Here is a 24,637-nt window from a genome sequence, read left to right as displayed (position 1 = left end):
CCCCCACAGACCCAGCCCTCTCCTCGTGCAGCTGGCGAGTGCCAGCACAGCCGGGGGGCTCTGTCTGAGCTGGATGCTGGTGTCCAGCTGCGAGCCTGGTGCTTGGCCTTCCTTCAGCCTTCACACCTGTTCCCTCTTCTGCGTCTCCTTCTTACTTCACTGTGCAAACATCCTGTCGAGGAGGGCCTGCAGAGTGACAGGTGTGCCGGCGCCTGCACCCAGCTGGATGCGGCTGCACTCACTCTCAGGTGGGGCAGGAAGCCCTGGTCCAGAGCCTGCAGGGCACTTCTTCTCCCAGTTGGGTTTTTGTTGATTTTAAACTCCTCTGCCTCTGGCTCACAACCGATAATTCGTTCTAATGGAAGGACTGCCTCCCAGAGCAAACGGACGGCTTCACACAGTACAGGGTCTCCGCAGAACCTGAGGCTGGAAGACCACCTCAGGATCTGGACGAGCCCGGGACCCACGTTGTCACCATGTAGAGCCACGGCCCTTGGCTGTGCAGCAAACAGGTACAAGGTTACATCTAAGGATCTTCCAAAAGTTGACACTGAATTTGATTCTAGCAAATCACCAGATGCTCTCAAGACCCTCCAGAACTTTTATTTTCTTTTTTTAAAGATGAGATTTATTTGCTTATTTTAAAGGCAGAGTGATGGAGAGAGAAAAGGATATTCTACCCGCTGGTCCACTCTCCACATGGTCACAGTGGCCAGGCCTGGGTCGGGCTAAAGCCGGGAGCCAGGAGCTTCCTCCGGGTCTCCCAGCAGGCTAACAAGGAGCTAGATCAGAAGCAGAGCAGCTGGGACTTGAACCAGCCCTCTGATATGGGATGCTGGCGTCATAGGTGGTGGTGTAACCTGCTGCACCACAACACTGGCCTCCTCAAAGCTTTTCTTGAAGGGACGTCGTCCGACAGAGAAAGCGTGGCTGTGGAGTTCCCGTCTGGGCAGCTGTGGCACAGCGGCCAAGCTGCAGCTCAGGGCAGCCTCCCATGTTGGAATGTCTGGGTTCGGGCGCAGCGCGGCTCCTGAGTCCAGCTTCCTGCTGCTGCGCAACACGGCGACGGTTGTGCTGCTGCAACTCGGGCTCCTGCCACCCACGCGGGAGGCCTGGATTGATTCCCAGCTCCTGGCTTCAGAAGGGCCCAGCCCTGGCTGTTGGGCCTACTGGAGCAATGAACTGCTGGATGAACTGGAGGCGCTCTCCATCTGCCGCATTCTGTCTCAGTCTTCCCCATCCTGCTCCATTTGCCTTTCCAATAAGTATCAACCGAAAGCTGTTGAGGAAGAATGCCTGCCCTTCCAGCGTCTCTCGGCGATTCAGCCGTCCTCAGACGGGCCACAGAGCAGGCTCTTTTTGCTCAGTCCGCCTCTGACATCACCGAAGCTAGGGGGACACTGGGGTAACTCCAGGCTGCCCTGGGATGGCGCTGCGTCAGCTTGCTTTTCCAGAGCCTCTGGAGAGAACGGAGACTGGACGTCCCCTTCTGTCCAGGACCCAGGCACGCGAGAGAAGTCTGGCAGCACGTTAGAGGGGGTACTGCAACGTGTCGTCTCGGGGATCCTGTTCATTCTTATTCCTTGCTGGTTTTGAGTTCTCACAACTATACCACAAATGGCCGCCTCTCTGACTTGCCCACCTTTGCAGGGCACATCTGTCAAACCCAGGCTGGAGCCTCCCGCGCCACACTGATGACACCCGGCTGGTGGAGGAGAGGGGGCCTAAGGCCGGAAGAGCCGGCTCCGGACCCAGACCCACCTCGCGGAAGTCCCGCCCCAGGGAAGTCCCGCCTCTCGCAGGAAGTCCCGCCCCTCACGCGCTGAAGCGCCACGACCAGACTCGGCTTCCTCAGCAGGACAGTGGGAGCGACGGCAATGGCCAGGGCTCGGAGAGGCCTCCAGCAGAGGGGACGCACTGGGCAGGGCAGGAGGCCCACGCTCCGTGTCGCCTCCGCGCCGACAGACGAAGGCCGGGTCCGGAGCCGGCTGGATTCCTGGGGCGCCTTGTGGCGAGCTCCGCACACCAGGCCTCGAGTGACTGCCCGGACGGCCCTGCCACGTGCTGGCCGCAGGGCCCCGGCCGGGCGGGCGGCGGCACGCTGGGACGCGGGAGCCGCCGCCGTGGCTCCGCGCACGCACACGCCCCGCGTGGGACCGCGGGAGGAGCCCGCGGCGGTCCGGCGCTCTCGCTCTTCACCGCAGCGGGCGGTTCGCGTTGCTTTGCAGGAGCCCCAGAACGCGTGGCGGGACACAGTCCCCTGCCCGCCGGCCACGGGCTCCGGGAGCAGTTCCGGCCGGGGCGCTGACGCCGCCCGCGCCTTCGAGGGTCCGCCCGTGCGCGTGGAGAGCCCACCGCGGCCGTCTGGCTTCTGCATTCGGTGCGCGCCCGGCCGGCCGGCCCGGGCCCTTCCTCGCGCCGCGCCTGGCCCCAGCGCTCCGCGAGGGCCGCAGGAAGGCCTCGGCGCGGACGGCTTGTGGCTGAACAGACCTCCCCCGCCGGCTGGGTGGCTGCTTCACGCGGCCGCTGGCGGTCAGACAGTGAGTGCCCAAGGCGCCGTGCCCCGAGCGGCGGGTGGCACAGAGCAAAGTCCACCGCACAGGCTGGGAACCGGCTCTTCAGGCAGCCCCGTGTGTCCGGTGCTGACCCAGCAGTGAATTTTCGTGGGCCAAGGAAAATTGAGAAAATTCTTGATGTTAGAGTGAGCTTTTTGTGTGTTTGAACTTACTCCTTTTTAAGGGCTGACCCTTATCCTGAGAGTTTTGGGGGCCCTTCTTCTACCTCCGTACTTGCTGCAGCCCTTGTCCCTGAAATCTGCCATCGGGGCACCGCGCCTGGGCGCTGGCGCGGGGAAGCACGGGCTGCCCGCGGAAGGGACTGGCTGAGCTCGCGGCAGCCCTGGCGCCAGCAGCCACAAGCAGCCCCAGGGTGGTCCAGCCTCGCACCCTTCTGCTCCACCTGAACCCACCTCCTCCCCCGACTGTGGCAGGCAGAAGGCAGCCTGGCGTTATGCCAGGACGCTTGCGCCAGATCCCTTTACTTGAGTCACTGAGTACCATGCTGAATCTCAAGAGAGGAAAATCCCGGAAAAATGGAAATGGGGCAAACGAATGTTCTCACATCTGGGAAACAGTGATACCCACGTGGGAAACCCACGGGCAGGCAGCACCACGTGACGCGCTTGTGATCGCTTAGGTGGGTTCAGACCTGCGAGGACGGCACTGCGAAGGTTGTTTTAAGAGAAGACTTGGAGCTGCAGCCTGCACCAAGCCCGCGCGCTCTCGGGCAGCGTGAGGACACTGGAAGGAGCCGTCAGGCCCCGCGGCTGCTCAGGGCTGTCCTGGCTGAGACAGGAGGAGCTGAGCTGCCTGCGGACTGCGTGCCCGCCCGCTGCACGGCCCGGGTGGGTTCAGCTCCGTTTCCTTTCTTGCCAGTTTTGCAGCACTGACAGGAGAAAACAGCAAAACCCCAGAGCCCTCTCTCTGTGACAGAAGATACTTTCAGAGTCGGATTCTGTGGCTTGCGTGACGTTCCAGTCGGAACCTGCTGCTGCCGCTGCTGCTCCTGCTGCCGCTGCTCTCCTTGGCCTTGCTTCCCGCGAAGCTTTTGGGTCTGGGTTTGCTCACTTTAGTTTGTCTACGCTCCTGGAAGCAGCGCGAGCCATCTCTGCTCCTCCAGTGGACGTCCTTGTCTTCAGTGCAATAGTATCGATTCCTGTCTTCAGCGGGCCGTTAAGCATCTTTCTCCCTCGTGGCTAGAAGACAGCGGACAAAGCACTAGCCTGCGTTATCTCTCCACAGTAGCCTGGTCTGTGCTCTGTGTAGATGACGTCGTGCAACAGGTGGTCCTTGGGGCCTGGCTTCTTTCCCTCTGCGTGAATGAAGGTCGGTGCTTGCAAGTTTCGTCCATCTGGGGCCAGCACTATGGCACAGCTGGTTATGTTGCCCTTACAGTGCAGGCATCCCATATGGAAGTGCGGGTTCACATCCCGCTGCTCCACTTCCGATCCAGCTCCCTGCTAATGCAACTGGGAAGGCAGCAGAAGACGGCCCAGGTGCTGGGTCCCTACCGCACACGTGGGAGAGCTGGATGGAATTCCAGGCTCCTGGTTTCTGCCTGGCCCAGCTCAGGCCACTGGGACCATTTGAGGAGTGAACCAGTGGAGGAAAGATCTCTCTTTCTCCCTCTCTGTCTCCTGCTCTCTCGCTATTGCTCTGCCTTTGAAATACACAAATGGCTAAAAACAAAGGTTCATCCTGCTGCATTCCCTTCATGACCAAATGCTGTCCCACTGCGTGGACACTCTAACTGCTTCCACCTTCTGCACTGCGGATGACGCGGCTGTGTGGGGTGACCCTGTGAGGGCTCCTGCGCTCGTCACTCTAGGAGTGCAGCTGCTGAGTCCCATGGTAATGCTGGGTTTGACTGCTTGAGGGACGGCCTCCAATGCGGCTGCACCACGTGTGTCCCCACCAGTGATGGGTGAGGGCTGCAGATCCTCAACCAACACCTGTGTGTTTCGTTTTTTTCTTAAAGATTCATTTATTTATTTGGAAGAGTCACAAAGAGAGAAAGAGAGACAGATCTTCCACCTGCTTGTTCACTCCCCAAATGGCCATAATGGCTGGGGCTACGCCAGGCCAAAGCCAGGAGCCAGGAGCTTCTTCTGTGTCTCCATGTAGGTGCGTGAGCCCAGGCACTCAGGCCATCCTCTGCTGGGAACTGTAGCAGCTGGGACATGAATCAGTGCCCATATGGGATGCCAGCACTGCAGGCCGCAGCTTTACCCACTGCACCACAATGCTGGCCCCTGCTGTGCTTTTGTTTTGTTGTGGTTTTATTTTATTTTATTTTTAAAGATTTATTTATTTGAAAGAGTTACGGAGAGAAGTAGAGCCTGAGAGAAGAGAGAGAGGTCTTCCATCTGCTGGTTCACTCCCCCAAATGACTGCACAGGCCAGAGTTGAGCTGATCCGCAGCTGGGAGCCAGGAGCTTCCTCTGGGTCTCCCACGCGGGTGCAGAGGCCGAAGGACGTGGGCCATCTTCCACTGCTTTCCTAGGCCACAGCAGAAGTGGATCGGAAGTGGAGCAGCCGGGACTAGAACTGGTGTCCAGATGGGATGCCGCACTGCAGGCCAGGGCTTTAACCCGCTGTGCCACAGCACGGCCCTGTTGTTGTTTTTTATTTTTTTTTTTATTTTTATTTTTTTTTATTTTTGACAGGCAGAGTGGACAGTGAGAGAGAGAGAAAGAGAGAAAGGTCTTCCTTTGCCGTTGGTTCACCCTCCAATGGCCGCCGCGGCCGGCGCGCTGCGGCCGGCGCACCGCGCTGATCCGATGGCAGGAGCCAGGAGCCAGGTGCTTTTCCTGGTCTCCCATGGGGTGCAGGGCCCAAGCACCTGGGCCATCCTCCACTGCACTCCCTAGCCACAGCAGAGGGCTGGCCTGGAAGAGGGGCAACCGGGACAGAATCCGGCGCCCCGACCGGGACTAGAACCCGGTGTGCCGGCGCCGCAGGCGGAGGATTAGCCTAGTGAGCCGCGGCGCCGGCCCTGTTGTTGTTTTTTAAACTTCAGACATTCTAGTGTTTGAAGTGTGCCTCACTGTGCTTTTTCTTTGCGTTTTCCTGATGACTGATGATACGCTCTTTGGCTTGCTCTTTAGCCTTTCGTGCATCTTCTGTGGAGAAGCATCTGTCTGAGCCCCTCTCGAGTTCTAAATTGAGGGTTTTACTTTATCACTGCGTTGAAGGCATTCTTTGTGGTACAAGTGTCTTACATATATAACTGCAAGTACTTTCTCCCATCTGTGTGTTGTCTTTTCACTGTTTTGATGGTGTTCTTGAGGACAAACATTAGCAATTTTGATGAAGTTCTGTTTATGAGTTTCTTCTATTGCTTGCACTTGTGGTGTCAGAGCCAAGAGATCATCATCACCTAACCCGAGGTCGAGATTTGCTCCTGTCTTCTCTGACGGTTCCACAGTTTTCGGTTCCTACGCTTAGATCTGTCATGTGCGGGAGTTTATATTTTTGGTGTTGTCACACCAGCGGGTTGAGAATGGGGGAGGGTCCGGTTGGGTTTGGGCGGGGCGAGGTGATGCCTTCAGCCATGCCTGTTTGCTTTCGTCCAGCTCTGGCTGGAAAGATTAGGAAGCTATGAGCCGTGGCTACGAAGTCTGTCATGCTTCTTTGACATGAGGCCTCACTTACAGAAGCCACAGCGCCTCTTGGGCTGGGGACAAGCTCAGTCAGAACTCCACAGCCCGAGCACCGCTGACTCTATGTGGACCATAGGTAAACCCAGATAGATTCTGAGGAGGGGTGGTTGTAATGTAGCATCGTTGATTTCCTGATGTTGATCCTGGTGGTGCGGTCATGTAGGAGTTACGTTCTAAAGCATTTTGGAAAATGGGTCATCCTGTTGGCAACTTAAGTCCAGATGTTTGGGGTCATGGAGTTGTTGGTGTTGCTCTTGCCAAATATACCGACGTGTTGTCTTGGTCGATAGTGCACTGCTGTAATAGAACACCCAAGACTGGGTAATTCTGGAGCCATGGAAGTCCAAATTCAAAGTGCTGGCACCTGGTAGGGCCTTCAAGCCACGCCCTACCATGGTAGAGTCAGAGAGGCAAGGTGGGGTAAGGGGGAGAGGGGAGAAGACTCACCCTTTTATGACAGACCCACTCCTGAGACAGATGGCAGCCTCATCCACTCTTGAGGTGAGCCCTACTGGCCTGAACACCTGTGAACACTGTTGCCCCATGGAGATGGAGTCTCCAACACACTCCTCAGGGCCATATGCTCCAAGGACAGCACATGTGACACTGAATAGGTAACTCAGCAGAGTGGCACTGCTATTGATTCCTGAAATCTATTCTGGGTACAGGATGTGAGCACCTGCATATATGAGGATACTTCAGAAAGTTCATGGAAGTGAGAACTGTGTTTTGGTGCAAAAAGTTTTGAAATCCACAGTGTTTCATTGAAAGATGCTTTCTTCATGAATGTTCTGAAGACCAGGTATACGTGGATTCTGGTCCTGCCTCTGGCCTGGCAAGGTAAAGAATCAGGTTCAGCTTAGGGCAGGTGCCATGGGTTTCCTCCTCCACTCTTCGTTGCCAGTAGGACCCTTGCTTAAGTGAAGTGAGGGCTCCTGAGGGAGGAGTCTTTGTGGGCCTAGGCATGGCGTGTGGCAGAGAATGTCAGCACCACAAGGGGACAGACCTGTGGACAAAATGCAAGGCAGTGTAGATGGCAGAGCAGGGAGATGGAAAACCCTGCGTCCTTGGCAGTCACTGAGCTTCTGGATGAACCCACCCTCTCAACCCTACCCTCTGCTTACTGTTGAAACACACACACAGGGCGCTATTTCTGTGACTTCTTTTTAAAAGTTTGGATTAATATTCTCGATTTAGAATCACACTTGTAGTTTTGGAAGTGGCCCTGGAGGTCGTCTGTGTTCCAGTGGCTTCATTTGTTGTTAAGGAACCGCTTAGACACGGGTAATGCCTTACCTGAGGCCCAGGTGGGTGGCTGATGCATCTTAGAACCCCAGGCTGAGGTTCGCTCTGAGCCCACTGTGTGCTGTGTACTCCACTTAGAAAATTGTTCCAAGACTCACAGGACATTTGGGCTGGGGGTAGAAGAGTTGGCACTTGTCTTTCTGGTGGGGAGTGGCTGGTTTCCCTACAGTGAGAGTCCTTTGGTCAGGGTCAGATCCCTGCCCAGAGCTAATGGACCGGTGTGCGCCTTTTACAAGGAGCATCTGTATCCAGAGTACACAAACACGTGCTGACGTTTTCCTTTAAGCACCCGTGAGTATTCTGAGAGCCCCATAGTATTTGGGGCATGATTTCATAAAGGAATTCCATGGAAAGGAAAAGATGTTTGCCTCTCAGGAAGTGACTTTTGAAAATAAAAATAGGTCAGCATCTACTCTTCTGTTTATCAGTTTCACACCAAGGAGGCCAAACTGAAAAACAAAACACAGCATGACATCATCCAGAATCAGTTCACCCTCTGCTCCTGGTTTGAATCTGCTCCACGTTTCGTTGTAACCAGCTTCACAGGGCTTGTCTTGAATTGCACAACTTTTCTGTAGGTTTGTGTATTTTCTGAATGCAGCGCTGGGTTACCCAAAGAGAAGAGATTTCTGTGGACACTTTGCTTGACAAATGCAAAGAATGGTGACATCCACTTTTACCCACAAAACGTAAGGTCATACTACTTTTTGTTACATGCTGGTTGGCTGGGGAATCACTCTAGAGTAAAAGCATCCCAAATTTTTAAAAATTAGGGTTTAAAAGGGCTGATGGAAATCACATCGATAGTGTGTTCCTTGAACAGCCTAACTTATAAAAACGAGTGGTTGTAATGATTTACCTCTTACCTACAGATTCATGGAGTGTTTTCCTTCCTAAGAACAGTGCCACCACTTGAAATTCCATAGTTTGTGCACTGGAAGAATTTATGGGGTTGCTGTTTTAGGTGAAAGAAGAGTAATTATTCTCTTCCTGAGAGGCTGTACAGATAAAAATAATACAGAAATAACATTTTGTTGTCAAGTGAAAAACAGCCATGTTCCTCCTCTTTCATGAGGGACTCACATGGCTTAAATCTTGTAGAAATCAACTGACAGCAGGTGCGGTGGCTCACTAGGCTAATCCTCCGCCTTGTGGCGCCGACATACCAGGTTCTAGCCTTGGTCGGGGCACCAGATTCTGTCCCAGTTGCCCCTCTTCCAGGCCAGCTCTCTGCTGTGGCCAGGGAGTGCAGGGGAGGATGGCCCAAGTACTTGGGCCCTGCACCCCATGGGAGACCAGGAGAAGCACCTGGCTCCTGCCATCGGATCAGCGCAGTGCGCCAGCTGCAGCGCGGCGGCCATTGGAGGGTGAACCAACGGCAAAGGAAGACCTTTCTCTCTGTCTCTCTCTCTCTCACTGTCCACTTTGCCTGACAAAAACAAAAAACAAACAAACAAAAAAAAGAAATCAACTGACTTCAGAGGTATCAGATGCTCATATTTCTTTTATAGTTCATGTTATTATAAAATTAATATTTCAGTGGGGAATTAATTTTCTTCACTTTTCCTTAGTGTACATTTGCTTCACAATAGAAAAATAATCTATTTTTTTAATCTAATGTGAATAGTAAGTTTGATGTTCTGGTTTCTTACTTTTTTTCCCAAGGGTTGTTTTTAGTCAGGGCACATGGTGACAAAAAAAGGGAACCATCCTCAAAAAATTTATAAAATGATTTTAAGCACTATACAAGCATACAGCATCATTATTATCATCATCGTGTCAGTTCATATGGATCAGTGTAGCCATATGCAGTATTTATACTCATCATCATGTCAGTTCATATGGATCAGTGTAGCCATGTGCAGTATTTATACTCATCATCATGTCAGTTCATATGGATCAGTGTAGCCATATGCAGTATTTATACTCATCATCATGTCAGTTCATATGGATCAGTGTAGCCATGTGCAGTATTTATACTCATCATCATGTCAGTTCATATGGATCAGTGTAGCCATGTGCAGTATTTATACTCATCATCGTGTCAGTTCATATGGATCAGTGTAGCCATGTGCAGTATTTATACTCATCATCATGTCAGTTCATATGGATCAGTATAGCCATGTGCAGTATTTATACTCATCATCATGTCAGTTCATATGGATCAGTATAGCCATGTGCAGTATTTATACTCATCATCATGTCAGTTCATATGGATCAGTGTAGCCATGTGCAATATTTATACTCATCATCATGTCAGTTCATATGGATCAGTGTAGCCATGTGCAGTATTTATACTCATCATCATGTCAGTTCATATGGATCAGTGTAGCCATGTGCAGTATTTATACTCATCATCATGTCAGTTCATATGGATCAGTGTAGCCATGTGCAATATTTATACTCATCATCATGTCAGTTCATATGGATCAGTGTAGCCATGTGCAGTATTTATACTCATCATCATGTCAGTTCATATGGATCAGTGTAGCCATGTGCAGTATTTATACTCATCATCATGTCAGTTCATATGGATCAGTGTAGCCATGTGCAGTATTTATACTCATCATCATGTCAGTTCATATGGATCAGTGTAGCCATGTGCAGTATTTATACTCATCATCATGTCAGTTCATATGGATCAGTGTAGCCATGTGCAGTATTTATACTCATCATCATGTCAGTTCATATGGATCAGTGTAGCCATGTGCAGTATTTATACTCATCATCATGTCAGTTCATATGGATCAGTGTAGCCATGTGCAGTATTTATACTCATCATCATGTCAGTTCATATGGATCAGTATAGCCATATGCAATATTTATACTCAGTGGTATACAAAAAATGCAAACCTCACCATGGTCGAAATTGGAAACACCAACATAATGTTTGTTAAAATCCCTGCCATTCTCATGAATGGAAAAAACAATTTATTCGAGAGTTAAGCCTCGCATCCAACACCCTAAACAATTGTTTTCTTGTGTTGTGTTGGGATGCTCTGCCCGATGGCTCAGTGTTCCCAAGCCAGCCCCAGCAGTGTTCCATTCAGGGGCTCTGAGCCGTGTGCATCCTCTGAAGTGGGCGGGGTCAGCTGTGTTTCCTGGGACATGAAGGCAGTGACGCCCACCACGTCAAATGCAGTTACATACCACAATCCTTTTACGTCTGCGGCTAACGTCACTTTGCATTTTGACTCTCTGGTCTGTGCATCTGGTACCCGCTGGGTCATGCGACCACTTTACTCCTTTTCCTCTTTTGGGCGAACAGTGCTTGCCCTCATGGCTGACACTGGGCCTCACAGCACACCAGCCTGCTAGAAAGAGCCCACACTGCCAGCAGCAGCTGAGAAGTGGGCTCTGTCACTTCTGTTACAGAGAGGTGGCGCAGGGGAATTCACCAGGGTTGTCAGGTGTGGGGAGCAATCCGGACTAGACTGAGTTACTGGAATTAAGACTTATTCTATGCATCTGCTCTCCCACAATATGGCGCTGGGAGAGAAGTAAACAGCTTCCGCACAGCTGCCTCCAGTTCAGCTAATAAACTGTAGGACTTGCTCCTGATTGGAGAGCAGCGTACTCGGCGTGTGGGCAGCCGAGTTAGGATTGGCGGAGGAGGACTATAAAGGAGGAGACGGCATGCACCGGGAACATCTAAGGGGAACATCTGAGGGAACACCTGTGCAGCCCCCGAGAAAAGCCGGCCGGCGGTGTGCCGCTCCCCTGCGGGAGTGGGGAATGCGGCCAGGGGGAACTGCCCTTCCACGGAGGTGGAAGGGATAGTAGCCAACCCGGGAAGAACCAGCAGCAAACCCGGGGAGGGCCGAGCAGACGAAAGAACAGCGCAGGGTCCTGTGTCGTTCCTCCACGAAGAGGGGGAGCGACATAATGGTGCCGTGACTCGGATATGAAGCCTAGGCAGGGTTCAGTGTTGCTCCTCCACGAAGAGGGGGAGTGACATAATGGTGCCGTGACTCGGATATGAAGCCTAGGCAGGGTTTAGTGTCGTTCCTCCACGAAGAGGGGGAGCGACATAATGGTGCCGTGACTCGGATATGAAGCCTAGGCAGGGTTCAGTGTTGCTCCTCCACGAAGAGGGGGAGCGACAGTCAGGTGTCACACAGCTCACACGGCACCTCCATGGATCGCTTGCCTCATGCTAACACTGTCACCTTGCTTCCTGGCCAGCAGATCCTGGCAGGGCCCTTAGCAGCCTTGGAGTTTGGCTACCACTGACATTATAATAGTGTTTTAGTGCAAGCTGATCTGCTTCCAAGTATTTAAAATAAGCAGTAAATTATTTTATAAGCCTTTTTCATATTTATTAGTATTTATTTTGTATGCACATGTTAAATTTCTCCCTCTTCAAAAGTCACTCGGTATTCAATAACTATTGAAAGTCAGCTGTGTAGTTTCTAAAATGTTATCTAACTTTTAATAATGTGTGGCTCACTTTGGCAAACTTTATGCCTGCGTACATTCAATGAACAATTCCCCTGCTCTAATTGCATCTCACGTCTCTAAGGACATAATCTCCCATAGAGACAAATGTACAAGGATGTTCATTTCATCACTGCTTGTAAAAGCAAAGAGCTGGCAACAATCAAGTTACCCACCCACAAGGGACTGACTGGTTAAATAAGCTGCAACATATCCTCCTGGTGGGCTGGGATACCATGCAGTCACTAACCAGAAGGAGTGAGATCGGTGTGTATTCATAAATAAGTTCAAGATATATGAATGGAAAAAAAGCAATGTGTGGAAGATACTTGGAATATTCTGGTTTGTGTGAATATAAAATGCACATGCATACCTAAATATAAACAGAAATATTTCCAGCAAAGACTGCTGGAGGGGCACCAGAGGAGCACAGACACATTTCAGTGTTGACTTTTGTGCTCTGCAAATGTTTGCTAAGTTCATGGATTCATTCAATTAAAACAGTAGCCAGTGATGGAGGAGGAAGGATTTATGCTTCTGTGACCAAAGCATTACAGGTGGTACAAATGTATTTAATTACCTGTCCCTGCCACCGAGGAAGTCGGCATGGGAGTGGAAGGCAAGCCAGGCGTACGTACAAGCTTCCTGCCCACTTGGGAGTTTAAGCGCTGTGGGTGCTGGGCTTTTCTTCTGTCGGGCATTTAGAGTTCTCATTCTGTGAATTTGCTTCCCTCATTTTCCTTGTAGATTTATGTGTCTTACCATTTAGTGGAAGTCCTTTACTTCTCATATGTAATACAATTATTTTTTCCAGTCTGTAACTTTTTATTTTGTTTCATTTTCATATACTCAAAATGTCTCTTTTTCCTTTATGACATCTGATTTCCTTTTGAATTTTATTATTTTTAAAAAATTTTTTAAAGATTTATTTATTTATTTGAAAGTCAGAATTATACAGAGAGAAGAGAGGCAGAGAGACAGAGAGAGAGGTCTTCCATCCGTTGGTTCACTCCGCAACAGCTTGAGCTGAGCCGATCTGAAGTCAGGAGCCAGGAGCTTCTTCCAGGTCTCCCACACAGGTGCAGGGGCCCAAGCAGTTGGGTCATCTTCCACTGCTTTCGTAGGCCATAGCAGAGAGCTGGATCAGAAGTGGAGCAGCCAGGAGTTGAACCCGCGCCCATATGGGATGCTGGCACTGCAGGCGGCGGCTTTATCTGCTACGCCATGGTGCCAGCCCCATTCCTTCTGAATTAAAAAAAAAAAAAGAAAGAAAGAAAGAAAGAAAGAAAGAAAGAAAGAAAGAAAGAAAGAAAGAAAGAAAGAAAGAAATTCAAAGAGGGAGGGAGAGAGAGAGGTGAGAGAGAGATCTTATACACGGTTTCAGTCGCTCTCCAAATGGGGCTGAGTCACGCTGAAGCCAGACGCCAGGAACTCAGTCTGGTCTCCCACATAGGTGGCAGGAACTCAAGTACTCGAACAACACCTGCTGCCTCCAGGGTGTGCATTAGCAGGAGCAGACACGGCACTGCAGTGTGAGACGCAGGCATCCCAAGCAGCTCCTGAGATACTGCCCCAAACGCCCGCCCTTGGGTTTTTTGCCCTTGTTTTTAGGCTTTGGGCTTTCGTTTTGTCTCGGTGTTTCGTAAGGTGGGTCTAGCTTTGCTGGCATCTTTGGTTCTTCATGCCACCCTTCCCTGGTAACTGGGGATGCTGCCTCCATCATCTCTTCCTGTGCCAACCTCATCCTTTTGATTGCGACAGCTTTTGTATCCTAAATATTTATTTATTTATTTATTTGAAAGAGTTACAGTGAGAGAAGGAGAGATGGAGAGAGAGAGAGGAAATAGGTCTTACATTGGCTGGTTCACTCCCCAAATGGTCACAGCAACCAGGGGCTGGGCCAGGCTGAAACCAGGAGCCAGGAGTTTCTTCCAGGTCTCCCACATGGGTGTGGGAGCCCAAGCACTCAGACCATCTGCTGCTGCTTTCCCAGCACATTAGCAGGGAGCTGGATCAGAAGTAGAGCAGCCAGGACTTGAACCTATGCCTATATGGGATGCTGGCGCTGCAGACAGTGGCTTAACCACCTGTGCCACAGTGTCAGCCCCTGTCTTAGAGTTCTTAAACAGGGTGGCCACAGGGTAAAGACATGGGCTGTAGAGACTGAAGGCTGGCCTTAGACCCAGTGACCTCATGGTCCATCCATGGGGAAGGCAGAAACGCGACTACCTGCAGGGCTGCTGCAGGACTCAGCCTGGGACCCATGACCTAGGGCCACAGCTCTCACCGTTCTTCCTGGGCATTCTTTTGCTTCTTAGGTTTTGTTTTTCTATCTGGTTTTCTCATAAAATTCTTTGGATTCCTGTGCATGTATGTGTAGGGTACATGTCTACAAGAGATTGCAAGAGACTCATAACCATGGCTTCTTCCATGGAGGGGAACAGTTTGGATTTTTTTTTTTTTTTTGACAGGCAGAGTGGACAGTGAGAGAGAGAGAGAGAGAAAGGTCTTCCCTTACCGCTGGTTCACCCTCCAATGGCCATTGCGGCCCATGTGCTGCGGCCGGCGCACTGTGCTGATCCGAAGCTGGGAGCCAGGTGCTTTTCCTGATCTCCCATGGGGTGCAGGGCCCAAGGACTTGGGCCATCCTCCACTGCACTCCCGGGCCATAGCAGAGAGCTGGCCTGGAAGAGGGGCAACCGGGACAGAATCCGGTGCCCTGACCGGGACTAGAACCCGGGGTGCCGGCGCCACAAGGCGGAGGATTAGCCTATTAAGCCGCGGCACCAGCCTGGAGTTTCACATGTATACTTTAAAACTCTTCCAAGTTCTCTGTTTTAGAAGTCCTTGGTATTCTGACTTGAAGAGCATTCAAACATACTCACATGCACTACAGACTATAGGAGATGGGTGCTAGTGAGCCCCCACAAGTCAGCCAGTGGGGTTGGAGAATGCCCAGCATCATGAGGAAGGGCCATCTGGGCTGGGCCTTGGAGGACTGATGGTGTTCTGACAGGAGGGTGGGACGGCCTTGCATGAAGACAGAAATACGAACAAGCACTGTGTGTGAGTGCTGGGACCGGGCCAGCAGGAGTGACCATAAGCAGAAGCTGGGCCTGGCCCTGGCCATAAGGCAGGGTGGGATGGGACGGAAAAGATGAGGCAACAGGAAATGTAGGATGAGGATGGCCGAGATAAACGCTGACCTGCTGTCTCTGAAGACAAGCACATGCCTGCCCACACCTGCACCCATCCTCAGCTCCCAGCACAGGCAGAACTGGGGCCAACAGACGGTGCTCAACAGATGAATGAGTGACTGAGCGGTGAGCGCATCCAAGCAACAGTGGACGTTTTGAGTGAAGTGAAAACGTAAGATCCCCTGGAGCATACCACAGGGGAGTCAACCACAGCGAGGTGGGAGCGAAAGCAGCCGCACAGGCTCTTGCCAGAGGGAAATTTGCTTCCAGGAAGGAAACCTCGCCCTATCAGGTACCCATGTGAAAATCAACCCGTGAAAATCAGTCGTTAGAGCCCTGCGACCACAAGGACTGAGACGGGATGCAGAAGCAACAGAGGGGCCTTCGACAGTGGTCAGAGGTGCATGGCTGTGCGAGAGTTCTGTGGAGCAGCTGCCTGGCAGTGCACAGTGCCCAGCGCCAGGATGGAGTCCTGGCCAAGCACTCACCTGCTCACACTCACCGTGGCCGTCTCTGTTCCTCCATCTGTGTGTGGACCCTGCTCTTGGCTTCATCATGAATGCACAGGAGAGAAGCCCCACAGGCTGCGAGTGGGGCCAGAGTGCCTTCCACGGCCACTGCAGGCATTTCAGGGGAGATCAGCACGTGTGGACGTGTCCTGGAAGATGGTGTACCCCGTCCAAACAGTAGGACGTTCATGACATGCAAGCCTGCTGTCAAGGAGCTCACAGTTCAGAAGAGAGGAAAACAAATGTGTGGAAATGAATTGAAGCCCAGGCAGAGTGTGGCAAGCACCGTGGAAGAAACAGCCAGGAGGCCACTGAGCATCTGAGGGCTGCTGGGGGCTCCCCCAGCAGAGGGGCAGGGGCACTCAACTAGTGATGGCAGTCCCACCCCACCCGCCTGTCTACAGCCAGATCCACCCAGCATACAGGGCTCAGCCTGGGGCTGAGAACATTCCCAGGGACAGGGCCTGTGGTCAGCAGCTGCTGACTCCAGAAATGCCTTTGTGGTTAGGTGTCAGGTACTCAGAACTCACCTGTGATGCCTGATTGGCGATGAGGTCGTCAGGTCAGCCACTAAAGGCCAGAGGGTAAATCAGACAGCATCAGAGTGACGGCTCTGACATCCTGTAACCCCTACGTAGAATGTGGGACAAAACTCCAAATATCCAAAACATAGACACAGAACTACAGAACACAGCCCGCTTCCCCAGAAGTGGCTGTCATGGGAGTGGCTGTCGGCACAGAGGAAGAAGCTATCCTGAGACACCACGAAGAACAAGAGCACTGTTTCTACCCCAGGTGTTAAGGGGCAGAGGTCTGAGCAGATCTGAAGGAGAAACTGTCTCCCCTCAGAGTTCCTAGTTGGAAACTGCCCACTGCAAATGAGCTCCTAAACAAATGAGCTGTAGTGACGGAAATAGGGTGTGAGTGCTTCCCCTGTTTCACATGGTGCTGATGGAGGCCACTCAGTGGTCAGCTGCATGGTGGCTGAAAGGGGCCCAGACAGCTCATTCCCATGCCTGGCACCTTGACTCCAGGTCCACAAGGCCAGGTTCAGCAGGCTCTGTCGCCAATGCCCCTCTGTGCTGCCTCTTCCACACCATGGCTCCAGGGCTGTTGGGCTTCTCATGTGGCAGCCTAGGCCTCCAGCAGACAGGATGGGAGCCTCAGCAGCCTCACGGATACCCCTGCTCTGTTGGTGGAGGGTTCACAGATCTCAACAGACTCAAAGTGGGGGGCACAGGTGAGTCAAAGAATTTGTGGGCTGTCTGAGACTGCGGATAATGTAGTTGATTTCTCAACAATGTTGCAGTGGATTCGTTTCTGAGAGGAACAGCGTGGTGGGGGCAAGAGGCGTGGAGTCACCACACAGACCCTGGGAGTCCGGTGAAAGCGGGCTTGAGGCAAGCAGCCCGCAGACTCCTTTATTTCAGTTGGTACAGCAGCTTATAAAGTCAAGACCAGCCAATCCAGTCAAGGGGCAGTCTATGCCCCAACCAATCACAGCCTGTTGCCAGGCAGTTTCCAAAGCCATCCAATCACAGCCTGTTGCCAGGCAGTTTCCAAAGCCATCCAATCACAGCCTGTTGCCAGGCAGGCTCCGTTGCCAGGTGGGTTTCAAAGCCATTCCTGAGTAAGTGAGGCTTGTTTGCCAGTGGCCATCTTGGCATGGCCTTCTCATTCCACCACATTTCCCCGTTTTCGTTTATTTTTGAGCAACGGGAGGCATGATTCTTGGCCATACCATTGTTGACCCCATTTCCATGTGGTCTTCCTACGCAGCTGTGCCTGTCTTAGGTTATCTCCCAGGGGATCTTACCCGTCGTTGACTAACCAGCGCTCAAATCGAGAGACCACAGGATTGCTTGCTCAGATAGGGGTAGGAATGAGGAATAATGGTTATCAGGAATGGCATGACCGCACACAGGCTGTGGGCCATTTGAGTGGCTGACCAGAGCTAGGGGGTACAAAACAGTAACAGATATGGCTATGGGCAGTTTCTCAGGGTTGGATGATAGGGCAGGTGTGTCTGCTAACAAGGTGGATTCTCAGTCTTGTTCAGCTGGTTCTGGTTGGCTGTCAGTTGCAGGCTTGATGTTTCTGTCTGGTATGCAAATGGGCTGTTCCGCATTCTCTGGAAAGACACAAGCATATCCTCGACCCTTGGTTAGCAGAAGCCTTTTTACAGGCGTTGGAATCCAGGATCCAGGACCTGAATTTTGCGTACAATTCGACATTAACGGCAAACATGCAGGTGGCATGGGGTCTAGCGGCTGCCTGAGAGCCTGGAGTGCCTAAGGACTGCCACAAGTGTGGGGAGCCTCACTGAGCGCGGATGGGATGACCTCGCATGAGTTATTGTCTCAAGGTCCTCTAAGTTCATCCCAAGGGTATGTGGGGGGTGGCGACTCGGCATTGCTACATTGTCTGCTACCTTGTTTGCTACATTGTCATTTTCACTGTCAGAACTCTCTCTCCCTAAGTGATCAACTGTTGTCTGTGAGAAAGGGACCTGGAGTGTCAGGCTCTTATCACTCACAGATTCACTATGTTTGATAATCTGCACAGGATTCTGAGAGGGGGGTATCTTTCCCATGTCTGAGTGCTTCAGAGTGGCATGACACGCCAACTCTAGCCAAAGGAAAGACACGCACAGCACTGCTGCCATAACAAAGCAAATTCCTAGCACCTCAGCTGTTGATGGCATTTTGCAGGAGGTTTCCCTGCGTTAGACAGATAGTGGTGTATCAGATTGTAAGTATGTCCTGTGCTTAGTGGGGGACTTCCTTGACTTGTTAGGTCAAGGCCGTATGCCCACACGGTGTCTCCGGAGCGTCACCTCTCTCGAGTGAGGGAAGATGACTTGGTTCCGAATTCTGGGATGATCAGTCCCTTATGTGAATTTGCCGGGAGAACCGAAAGTAAAAGGAGGAGCCGAGAAGCAATATACACTTCAGGACGGTGTGTGCCTAACCTGGGGTCACTTAGACCGAGGACAAGGACAAGCAAAGGGGTGTAGGGGGGGGGTTCTGTGCTCACCCTCACAGAACCGAACAGCACACAAAACACTGAGGGGCCTTCTTGCCGAAACCCGGGGGGACCTCGCCAAGTCTGACATGCTGTCTCTTTCTCAGTCACGTTGGCGTGTTGGCGTGCCAGATGTTGCAGTTGATTTCTCAACAATGTTGCAGTGGATTCCGTTCTGAGAGGAACAGCGTGGTGGGGGCAAGAGGCACGGAATCACCACACAGACCCCGGGAGTTGGGTGAAAGCAGGCTTGAGGCAAGCAGCCCACAGACTCCTTTATTTCAGTTGGTACAGCAGCTTATAAAGTCAAGACCAGCCAATCCGGTCAAGGGGCAGTCTATGCCCCAACCAATCACAGCCTGTTGCCAGGCAGTTTCCAAAGCCAACCAATCACAGCCTGTTGCCAGGCAGGCTCCATTGCCAGTTGGGTTTCAAAGCCATTCCTGAGTAAGTGACACTTGTTTGCCAGCAGCCATCTTGGCATGGCCTTCTCATTCCACCACACCAGGGCAAGGTGGGCACTGAAGAAGGAGCACACAGTGGCACAGGCATGCTTGCTCTGGGTGCCTCAGCTCCCAGGTCCAGAGACCTCTACAGACGTTTCGTTGTAGGAAAGGGGTAGCAGTCCTACCTGGCAGAGACTTTGCAAAGCCTCCCAGCACCAGTCTATTTGCATGTGCTGACTATTGGAAAATGTTAGCTCCTTTTCAAATAAGGAGCAATGAGGTAATAACGTCGCTGCATTAGCATCTCACGGTTAGTGTTTTCTTTGTTCAGGTATTTGGCAAACACAGGCTGATTCTTTTGAGTGCATATTTGTGCTTTCTTTCCCTTTCAGTATCCTGAAAAGGAAGATACACACCATGTAACTGTGGAGAAGCATTTGAAAGCTCGGATTTTTTTTTTATTTTTTATTTATTTATTTTTTATTTTTTGACAGAGTGGACAGTGAGAGAGAGAGACAGAGAGAAAGGTCTTCCTTTGCCGTTGGTTCACCCTCCAATGGCCACCACGGCTGGCGCACTGCGGCTGGCACACTGCGCTGATCCGATGGCAGGAGCCAGGTGCTTCTCCTGGTCTCCCATGGGGTGCAGGGCCCAAGCACTTGGGCCATCCTCCCCTGCACTCCTTGGCCACAGCAGAGAGCTGGCCTGGAAGAGGGGCAACCGGGACAGAATCCGGCACCCCGACCAGGACTAGAACCCAGTGTGCCGGCGCCGCAAGGTGGAGGATTAGCCTAGTGAGCCACGGCGCTGGCCTGAAAGCTTGGATTTAATTCCTACTTTCATCACTGGGTTGAATCCCAGAGTCCTTTTTCTGGACTGGAGAATCAGTTTCATGATTAATATGTTAGATATTGTTTAATTTAAGCAACCTGTAAAAACAGAAGTGTTTTATTTTACACAACAAAAAGGAATTTTCATCCACAAATAGAAGTTCAGACATGCTGGAAGGTTGGATGAGCTCAAAGCCTACTGATAAACTTTACATCAGCAAATTCTTCCAGCTCTGTGCTGTCTTGCTAAACCAGGCTCTTCATACCGCACTCCGGCCTTCTGGAAATACAGCACCCACCATGTCCCCAGCATATCCCAAGAGTAGCGGGCACACACAACACACACACACACACACACACACACACACTTCCTCTAGCTTTGAATGTGGCTACTTCCAATTTCAAACACACTTCCAAGTGCTCCACTGTCTTGCATGGAATAGATTCTTAAGGAGAGAAATGTTTTTCACTTTCAGTGAAGCCAAATCTGAGCTTTGGTCCACCTGGATGGTCAGTCGCCCTGTTGCACTCTTCCCAGTCTGTATCACAGCTCCTCCTGCACTGTCCATCTTCACATCCAGGCTGTGACCGCTCTGAAGCAGGCCACGGTCACCAGTACCATGTGGCCAGCATGCTCTCCGGCACAGAGCAGGTGTCTGCAAATTATTTGTGGAATAACTGGCAAAGGAGATTTCAAAATGATGCTATACATCTATAAATAACAGGAGCACTTCAGTCATTTAGATAACTGTCAAGAGTCTGTTTTCCAGCATGTCACCATTTAAGAATTTCTTCATGAGATGACACTAATAAGCATGCGACAGGTGATGACCTCTCCACACGCAGGGTTAAAGCAGTCTGTCCATCTGTGTCATCTGCTCAATGTCTGTCTTATACATGGACGCAGAGTCCCTCCTGCAGTTTTTTTTTAAGCCAAGAAGTCTGAGAGTCAAATAAGGATTTGGGTCAGAGGTGCTGGCAAGTGCGGGGTGGGGGTGGGGGTGCTCAGTGTGAGGAGGCAGCTGTGGCTGCTGACTGCAGGTGAGCAGCATGCAGATTTGATGCAAGTCATCTGCAAGCCCGAGTCTGTTACTTCCAGTAAACAACCACGCAGCTGCTGTCTACGCTGGGAATTTTGCGGTAGAATAATAGCAGTCATAACCCCTGCCAGCACTGTAGCCCATACGGCGGTGTCTCAGTGGGATTTGGGGAACAGGACTTTCTCTAAAATGAAGTGCACCAAATGAACAGCAAGATGCATCCGTGTTCCTAGGCGCTGTGGGGATGCAGCTTGTGAGTGCGCCAGGCCTGCTGAGCGGAGCTGACCTGGCCCTGCTCTTTTGGGGCCACGTGCCCAGGACAAGCCGCCTCACAATGCTGAGCCAGTGTCCCCTCACTCAGGCGCAGAGGGGAGCAGAGCGAGGACCGCCCTGTCCCCGGCCTCCTGCTGGGCCGGCCAACAGGGGTGCCAGTTGGTACCAGCTGTGGAGCCCTGAGGCGTGAGCAGGCACGACTGCATTTCCTGTAGGGGCGAAAATGGCCTGCAGATGTCCAGGGTCAAGTCACCAACAGCCTAGGCTGGCTTCAGACATACTCTAGAGACCTCCGGAAGCCAGCCACTCTGACGGTCGCGCCCACCAGCCAAGCCCAAGGCGAAGATCTGCTAAGGTCAACGTTTGGCGTCCGACCGGCTGCCTATGGAGAGAAGGCCAGGTGATAGGGAAGAGCCTGGTCATCTTCAGCCCCAAAGAAAACACAACTTCCGGGGCAAGGGGCCGCGCGTGCGGCTTTGAACTCGTGAAACACGGCCCCGGGGGGTCTGACGCGTTGACTTCGCTAGAATCAAGTCTGTCTTCATCGGCGATTTACTCTTTTTTAACAGGAGAAAGAGACGTCGAAACGGCCAGATACTGGAGGCGGCTTCACAGGATCGGGCACGCTGTCAGCAGGTGGCCCCAGGCACACGATCCCGCGCCGGCTTCCACTCGGTCCGCGCGGGGCGGCCGCGAGGACGGGGGAGCGCCGCAGTGCCGCGGGCCCACACGGCGCAGGACCTGCCTCGACCTCGCCCGTCGGACCGCGCGCGCGGGCACCGCGCCACGCACTCCGCCCCGGAAGGGCTCGGTGACTTCCGTGTCCGCTCGGGGGCGGGGCCTGCGAGCAGCGGGCGGGCTTCCCTCCGCGCACGCGCGGCCGCGCTCGGCGCCGCCCCGCCCGGGTCAGCGGCGGCCTGGGGGTGCGGGCCGGGTCCGCCGTCAATGCCTGAGGCTGGGGCAGCCTCTGGAGAAGGAGTGGACTCCTCTCGGGGGTTTCCGGGTTCCAGGCCGAAGGGCCGCCCTGTGTGTCCGTCCGCCCGCCCGTCCAGCTGTGCCGCGGAGAGCGGCCCGGCCTCGGGCGGCGGGTCGCCGGCGCCTCCCGGCAGTTCCGTCAGTTTTAGGGTTCCGAGGGCCGCAGAGCCGCTCCCTGAGGCAGGAGGAGCAAGGGCGGGGTCGGCCTGCTGCGGGACGGGCGCCGAGGAAGGGGCTCTGTGGGACAGCGCCCGCTTGGGTCGGGTGTGTGGTCAGGGGCCAGGCAGGACCCGCGACCTCTGCCGGGGCTGTGGGCAGCTGGGCCGTGGTACTGGTCGTCCGGCCTTGGTTCCAGCTCGGGAGGGAGCGAAGGGGGCCTGACTGACTGCTCCTCCGGGAAATCCAGTCCCTGTGGACCTCAGTGGGCTGTTCCGTTTAGTGTGTTGGCTTTTCGTTGGGTTGTGTCCCTGTGACACCAGCTTCGTCCGAACACAGGAGGGAGGTCTTGTGTATGTGTCCGCATCCTGCGAGGAAAAGCCCTGGCTCCTAGTCTTGGACCATTGTGAGGGGCAAATAGGCCCAGGCGCGGCGGCAGGCCGCCCGTGGGCGGTCGCTGGTGGCAAGGAGAGGCAGAGGGGCCCTCCGCCGGCTCTGCCTGGCTGGTGCTGACCAGCGTGGGGCACCACTGTGGGTCAGGCGTGCTGCGTTGCTGCTGCTTCCTGCAAACCCCGAGGGTGACGGCAGGTGGTGGTCCGCGGTGTGCTGCTGTCATGGGGTAGCATGAACTGCAGGCTGGGGCGGCAGGCGTCGCGGTGCCAGCTCCTGCTGGGGACCTTCTTGCTGCGCCCTCACATGGTGAGAGCATACAGGGCGTGCCCCACGTGCTGTGACAGCCCACTGCACCAGCTCTTCTGATAAAGACATCAGTCCCCGCAGGAAGGCAGGGCCCTCTGCCCAGGCTCCTGACACTGTTGTGCTGGGGCTCACATTCAGACCATAGCACAGTGCCGCTTCTGTCAACTGCTGGCTTATCCTCTGGAAGCTCGTAAGTGAATGCTGTACCTGTTATCCAGCCGCCTGTTGAATCCTCACCCCCTGTACGGCACCGTTCAGATAATTCAGCCGAGTTCCCTTCGCACATCTTCTCACTGCGTTCTCTTCTACACGTCAGCGGGAGCAGCAGAAACCACGCTGTGCAGGGCTGTTCAAGGCAGATGGACAGTGGTCAGCCGTGATGGTCACAACGTGCATTCAGAGGCGTGCGTACCGTGAGGTCGAGCTGTGAACTTAGTGGCTTGGAGAGTCTGGTGCTTGGGGTTGGGGCCCTTGCTCTGATGTTAGTCGGCTGAGCCACCCTGGAAGGAGCTGCTCAGCGGCAGGACCGTGACACGTGTGCCCCTTTCCCAGAGACGCCCCTGGGAAGGGAAGGGGTTGGAAGCTGGGCAGCCTCCTTTTGAACATGGGCTCCAGCCAAACACGGTTCTGTCTGTAGAGGGAGCCTGCCTGCGGAATGCTTGCAGCAGAAGGGACCTGCTCACTGACTGGGAATCAGATCTGGGATTTGATTTATGGAATCTGTCTCCCTCTGAAGTGCCATCTAACCCAGGTAACTGTGTAATATCGGGAGGTGTTTTCTGAGTAAGTGGTGGGACTGCACACTTCGCTTAGAGACCCTGTTTGTTAGGGCCAGAACGCATTCCAGCGTGGCAGGATCCCACCTGAGGGAGGTGATGTCGTGGTCCCAGAGTTCTGGTTTCACCGCCATCTCAAAGTGGTGTGTCGTGGAAACCAGGAGCTGAGGGTTCCTCTGTGTAAGGTCCCTGTCCACATGCGTCTCGCAGGTAGCTGGCCCTTTGTATTTTCACATGCCCTCAACAAATCTGCTAATGCTCTGATCATTTACATCATTCCTCATGTGTAAAATGCTGATGGCAATGCTTATCCCCCGAAACCACCGAGAAAATAAACCAGATTGGACGAAGAGCACCTAGCACAGGGCAAAGCACAGTGACAGCCGCTGTGTCCTCCACTCTGACGCCTTACTAATGGGATGCCATGCCAAGTGTCCAAGCCCCCAGGATCCATTTACTTCATTAATAAAACATCTCAAGGAGGGGAGAGACGGAGGGCAGTTGTGCACATCCATGGGGTAGGTCAGCACTGTTTTGCATACTCTCTCCCAGCAAAATTAGAAACTGATGGAGTGTTGACTGTAAACACACTTTTCCCATTGTCTAAAGAAAAAACCCTGAAGCATATCAACAGGTATAAAAACTTGTAAAAATTAAGTGGAAGATTTCTGAATTAAAATGCTTTTGGCACAACTGAAATGTTCTGAGGACTTAGGTGGTTCCATAACAGTCAAACATTCCGTAAAGGTC

The 24,637-nt window shown here is 52.9% G+C and overlaps 1 protein-coding gene across 1 annotated transcript; it reads left to right on the top strand.

The window, feature by feature from the left end:
* Nucleotides 1-1,877: 1,877 nt before the first annotated feature.
* On the top strand, nucleotides 1,878-24,585 carry LOC138843664 (spidroin-2-like). Its single transcript, XM_070048363.1, has 3 exons — nucleotides 1,878-2,540; nucleotides 21,497-21,681; nucleotides 21,851-24,585. The coding sequence occupies exons 1-3, from the start codon at nucleotides 1,878-1,880 to the stop codon at nucleotides 22,635-22,637; spliced, it is 1,635 nt and encodes a 544-aa protein (XP_069904464.1). The 3' UTR covers nucleotides 22,638-24,585.
* The last annotated feature ends 52 nt before the right edge of the window (nucleotides 24,586-24,637 follow it).

The sequence above is a fragment of the Oryctolagus cuniculus genome, chromosome 9 (assembly GCF_964237555.1).
Source record: "Oryctolagus cuniculus chromosome 9, mOryCun1.1, whole genome shotgun sequence".
Classification (NCBI taxonomy): Eukaryota; Metazoa; Chordata; class Mammalia; order Lagomorpha; family Leporidae; genus Oryctolagus; species Oryctolagus cuniculus.
Note: the sequence above shows the minus strand (reverse complement) of the source record. Positions and strands in the feature narration are given on the sequence as shown.